The 4,057-nt window shown below is 61.1% G+C and overlaps 1 protein-coding gene across 1 annotated transcript in view; it reads left to right on the top strand.

The window, feature by feature from the left end:
• Nucleotides 1–3,780, top strand: part of KLHL17 (kelch like family member 17) — a gene marked incomplete at its 3' end in the record, with an annotated part of 5,290 nt that extends 1,510 nt beyond the window's left edge. Inside the window, exons 2-8 of the mRNA XM_057387824.1 lie at nt 27–148; nt 574–795; nt 1,606–1,722; nt 2,290–2,503; nt 2,591–2,735; nt 3,230–3,397; nt 3,692–3,780. Of these exons, the coding sequence (XP_057243807.1) occupies nt 27–148; nt 574–795; nt 1,606–1,722; nt 2,290–2,503; nt 2,591–2,735; nt 3,230–3,397; nt 3,692–3,780 (1,077 nt within the window). The remainder of the gene's footprint in view (nt 1–26; nt 149–573; nt 796–1,605; nt 1,723–2,289; nt 2,504–2,590; nt 2,736–3,229; nt 3,398–3,691) is intronic.
• Between the last annotated feature and the right edge of the window lie 277 nt (nt 3,781–4,057).

Consider the following 4,057-nt stretch of genomic DNA (forward strand, 5'->3'; position numbering starts at 1 on the left):
TTCATTTTTGGTGTCCTTTGCCCCAGATGAGATGAGTGAGAGCCGCCAGACCCATGTGACACTGCACGACATCGACCCCCAGGCGCTGGAGCAGCTGGTGCAATACGCCTACACGGCCGAGATCGTGGTGGGAGAGGGCAATGTGCAGGTAGGAGCTTTTCCCCCAAATCCCCCTGCCCCACCGAGCTGTTCTTRTGGGATTTGCCTCCTGGGGACTCCTCTCTTCTCAGCACTGCCAGCTGTGTTTCTGTGGTGGCAGCTGGGTCTGGCAGCAGTCAGGGAGTTGAGCCTTTTCCCTTCCAGCAGTGCTGGGAGTGGCTCCTCAGAGCACTGTGCAATTCCCAGCTCCATTCCCAGCTCCTGCCCTTCTCCTGGCCCTGGTGGGTATCACAGGTGCCCTTCCCATCTGTTCTTTACCTCAGAATCCACAAATGCTCTGTCCTGTCTGTGCTTTGGTGCCTGAAGRTTCTCTCTAAACCCACTCTGCTTGGTACTGGCAGCGGGACTCGGGTGAAAATCATTTCCTTGCCCTGGAAATTCCCTTTTCCCCCCTGTTGTTTTCCACTGTGCCAGACCCTTCTCCCTGCTGCCAGCCTGCTTCAGCTCAATGGTGTGCGGGACGCTTGCTGCAAGTTCCTGCTCAGCCAGCTCGACCCCTCCAACTGCCTGGGCATCCGGGGCTTTGCTGACACCCACTCGTGCAGTGATCTCCTCAAATCTGCCCACAAGTACGTCCTCCAGCACTTCGTGGAGGTGTCCAAGACAGAGGAGTTCATGCTGCTGCCCCTGAAGCAGGTGAGGCCCCGCTGGCAGAGCGCAGGGCTGGGGGCAGCAGRGCTGTTCCTGCTCCAAAAGCCCAAGGGATGTGCACTGAGAGGACGGGGTTTGGTGGGGATTGCACCCAAATCGTGGGCTTTGGCTCTCTCTGTTCAGTCTGTGGGGAGAACTCTGTCAGCGGGGCTGAATCCCCCGGGAAATGAGGATGGGAGGGTCGGACAGGGGTCACTTTGGTCACTGGTGCTGGCCATGTGAGCTTGGAGCGCACTGCTCTGGGAGCAGTGACAGTCCTGGCTGCCCTGGGACGGTTCAGTCAGAACTCAGGGAATTTTTGTCGCTGCTCATCCATCCTGTGGTGCCAGTGTGGCCCTCATGGCCAGGAGCAGTTCCAGTCCTTGCTCTGTGTCACCGCCCTGTGTGGTCCCTCAGCAGGACCAGACACCTCCCTGCACCCATTCCAGGCCATGGCAGGGTGACAGTGAGGGGAGGGGACACACTGCCCCTGCTCCAGCTCTGCAGGGAGAGYTKTGGGAGCAGMCAGACCTGGGTCTGTCCCAGGAAACGTGGAAGGGACACGTGCCAGCAGAGTCATCCCCTGATCCCACTGACATCGGCTGGAATTGTCACCCATTGCAGGAGGGGAATGGTCAGAGATGTCCCCAAAAGCTGCTTTGGGGCACCAAAAACCCCCAGCATGTCCAGGAGGCAGGGCTGTCCCTGTGGCACTGCTGTTCCACCGGGCCGCTGCTGGGAGGTGGCAATGTCCCCTCTCCTGTCCTCTCCTCCCATCCACACCGGCCAGCACTGCCCTCCCACCCCACCCCACAGGTTCTGGACCTCATTTCCAGTGACAGCCTCAACGTGCCCTCGGAGGAGGAGGTGTACAGGGCTGTGCTCAGCTGGGTCAAACACGACGTGGACAGCAGGAGACAGCACGTGCCCAGGGTGAGCGGGCTGGGGAGGGGGGAGAGGGCTGGGAAGGGGGGATTAGGGGTGGAATGGGCTGGGAATGGGCTGGGAATGGGTTGGACAGGGGGTCTGGTTCTGCCCACCAGCTCTGAGTGCCTGGGCTGCAGGAAGCTGCAGGAGCAGCAGGTTCCTGTTGAGCCACTTTGAGTCCAGGTTGGAAAGGATCTTAAAGCCCATCCCATCCCATCCCATCCCATGGATCCCATCCTATCCCATGCCATGGATCCCATCCCATGAATCCCATCCCATCCCACGGATCCCATCCCATCCCATCCCACCCCTGCCACCATCCCAGGGTGCTCCAAGCCCTGTCCAACCTGCCCTTGGGCACTCCCATGGATGGGACAGCCACAGGAAAACCTGTGCCAGGGCCTCATCACCCTCTGAGAAAAGAATTCCTCTCTGATCTCTAACCAGTAAAGAATTCCTCGCTGATCTCTAACCAGTAAAGAATTCCTCGCTGATCTCAAAGCTCAGTCTCAGTTTTAGCCCAACCCCATGCCCTGTCCCTGTGTCCCAAGGCCTGCTCTGCTGTCCCCCCAGCTCATGAAATGCGTGCGGCTGCCKCTGCTGAGCCGGGATTTCCTGATGAGCAACGTGGACACGGAGCTGCTGGTGCGGCACCACTCGGAGTGCAAGGACCTGCTCATCGAGGCTCTCAAGTACCACCTGATGCCCGAGCAGAGAGGGGTCCTGAGCAACAGCCGGACGCGGCCGCGGCGCTGCGAGGGTGCCAGCACCGTGCTGTTCGCTGTGGGTAAGGCCCTGCCACTCCCCTGCCCCCATCCCCGCCCAGCCCGCGGGTTTTTGGGCTATGTTTGCTCTGTTTGACCTCCCCGAGCAGGTGGAGGGAGCCTGTTTGCCATCCACGGTGACTGCGAGGCGTATGACACGCGCACCGACCGCTGGCACATGGTGGCCTCCATGTCCACTCGCCGGGCCCGYGTGGGGGTGGCGGCCATCGGCAACAAGCTCTACGCTGTGGGCGGGTAAGGGGCACGGGATGGGGTGTGGGGCGGCTGGGGAGGGGGCACGGAGCTGGGCTGCGGGCTGGGAGGGCTGGCACGGTGGAAAAGCGCCTTTCCTGCACTGTGGCTTCACCAGGCCTCACCATGGTGGTGGCTGCATCCCACATTGGCACAGCTCTCTTTCTCCTCATTCCCCTTTTGGGTTGGAACCTTAAATCCCATCCTTTAAATCTCATCCCTTAAATCCCGTCCCATCCCATCCCATCCCATCCCATCCCATCCCATCCCATCCCATCCCATCCCATCCCATCCCATGGATCCCATCCCATGGATTCCATCCAATCCCATCTCATCCCTTAAATCCCATTCCATCCCACCCCTGCCACGTACAGGGACACCTTCCCCCATCCCAGGCTGTTCCAAGCCCCGTCCACCCTGGCCTTGGGCTTTTCCAGAGGTCCAGGATGGCCACAGCTGCTCTGAGCAGCCTCTTCTTCTCCCTCCTCTCCCCKCAGCTACGATGGGACCTCTGACCTGGCCACGGTGGAGTCCTACGACCCTGTCACCAACTCGTGGCAGCCCGAGGTGTCCATGGGCACCAGGAGGAGCTGCCTGGGGGTGGCAGCTCTCCAYGGGCTCCTCTACGCAGCCGGGGGCTACGATGGGGCCTCGTGCCTCAACAGGTACGGAGTGCTTGGCACCATCCTCCCTGCTGTGCCTGCATTTCCCTGACCCTGGGAGCGCTGCCCCTGACCCTGAGCAGATGTTTTATAACCCAGCTCCTCCTTCCAATGTGAAATCCCCATTTTGGAGCCCTCTGCCCCAACAGAACCCAGCCCGTGTCAGTCCTTCCCTCCGTTTCCCCCATTTATTCCCAACTTTCCCCGGGAGCTGCCCCTGCTGGCCCGTGTCCAAGAGCTGTGACCTGGGCTTTTCCAGTGTCCCACCTTTTGTCCCTGTGTCCCTGCCCGCTGCAGCGCCGAGAGGTACGACCCCCTGACGGGCACCTGGACCTCCATCGCCGCCATGAGCACCCGCAGGCGCTACGTCCGCGTGGCCACGCTAGGTGGGTGCTGCCCCGGGCCTGGGGGGCTCTGGGTGGGCTCTGGGTGGGCTCTGTGCCCTGCTGGGGGTTCTCTTTGGTGTTCTGCTCCCCTTCTTGTCCCTCTGTGGTGCTCCCTGCCTCTGCCCTTCTCCTCAGCCTCCCTGAGGATTGGGGTTCATCGCTTTGGGGGCAGCTCCTGAGGGGACCCATAGCATGTTCCCATCTCCTTTGGAGCAAGGGCTGCCTGTGGGTGATCCCCTGGCCCTAGAAAGGAAGGGACAACCTGATCAGTCCCTCA

The sequence above is a fragment of the Malurus melanocephalus genome, unplaced genomic scaffold, assembly GCF_030028575.1.
Source record: "Malurus melanocephalus ecotype Western Australia unplaced genomic scaffold, MMel_1.1 scaffold_1390, whole genome shotgun sequence".
NCBI classification, from domain to species: domain Eukaryota; kingdom Metazoa; phylum Chordata; class Aves; order Passeriformes; family Maluridae; genus Malurus; species Malurus melanocephalus.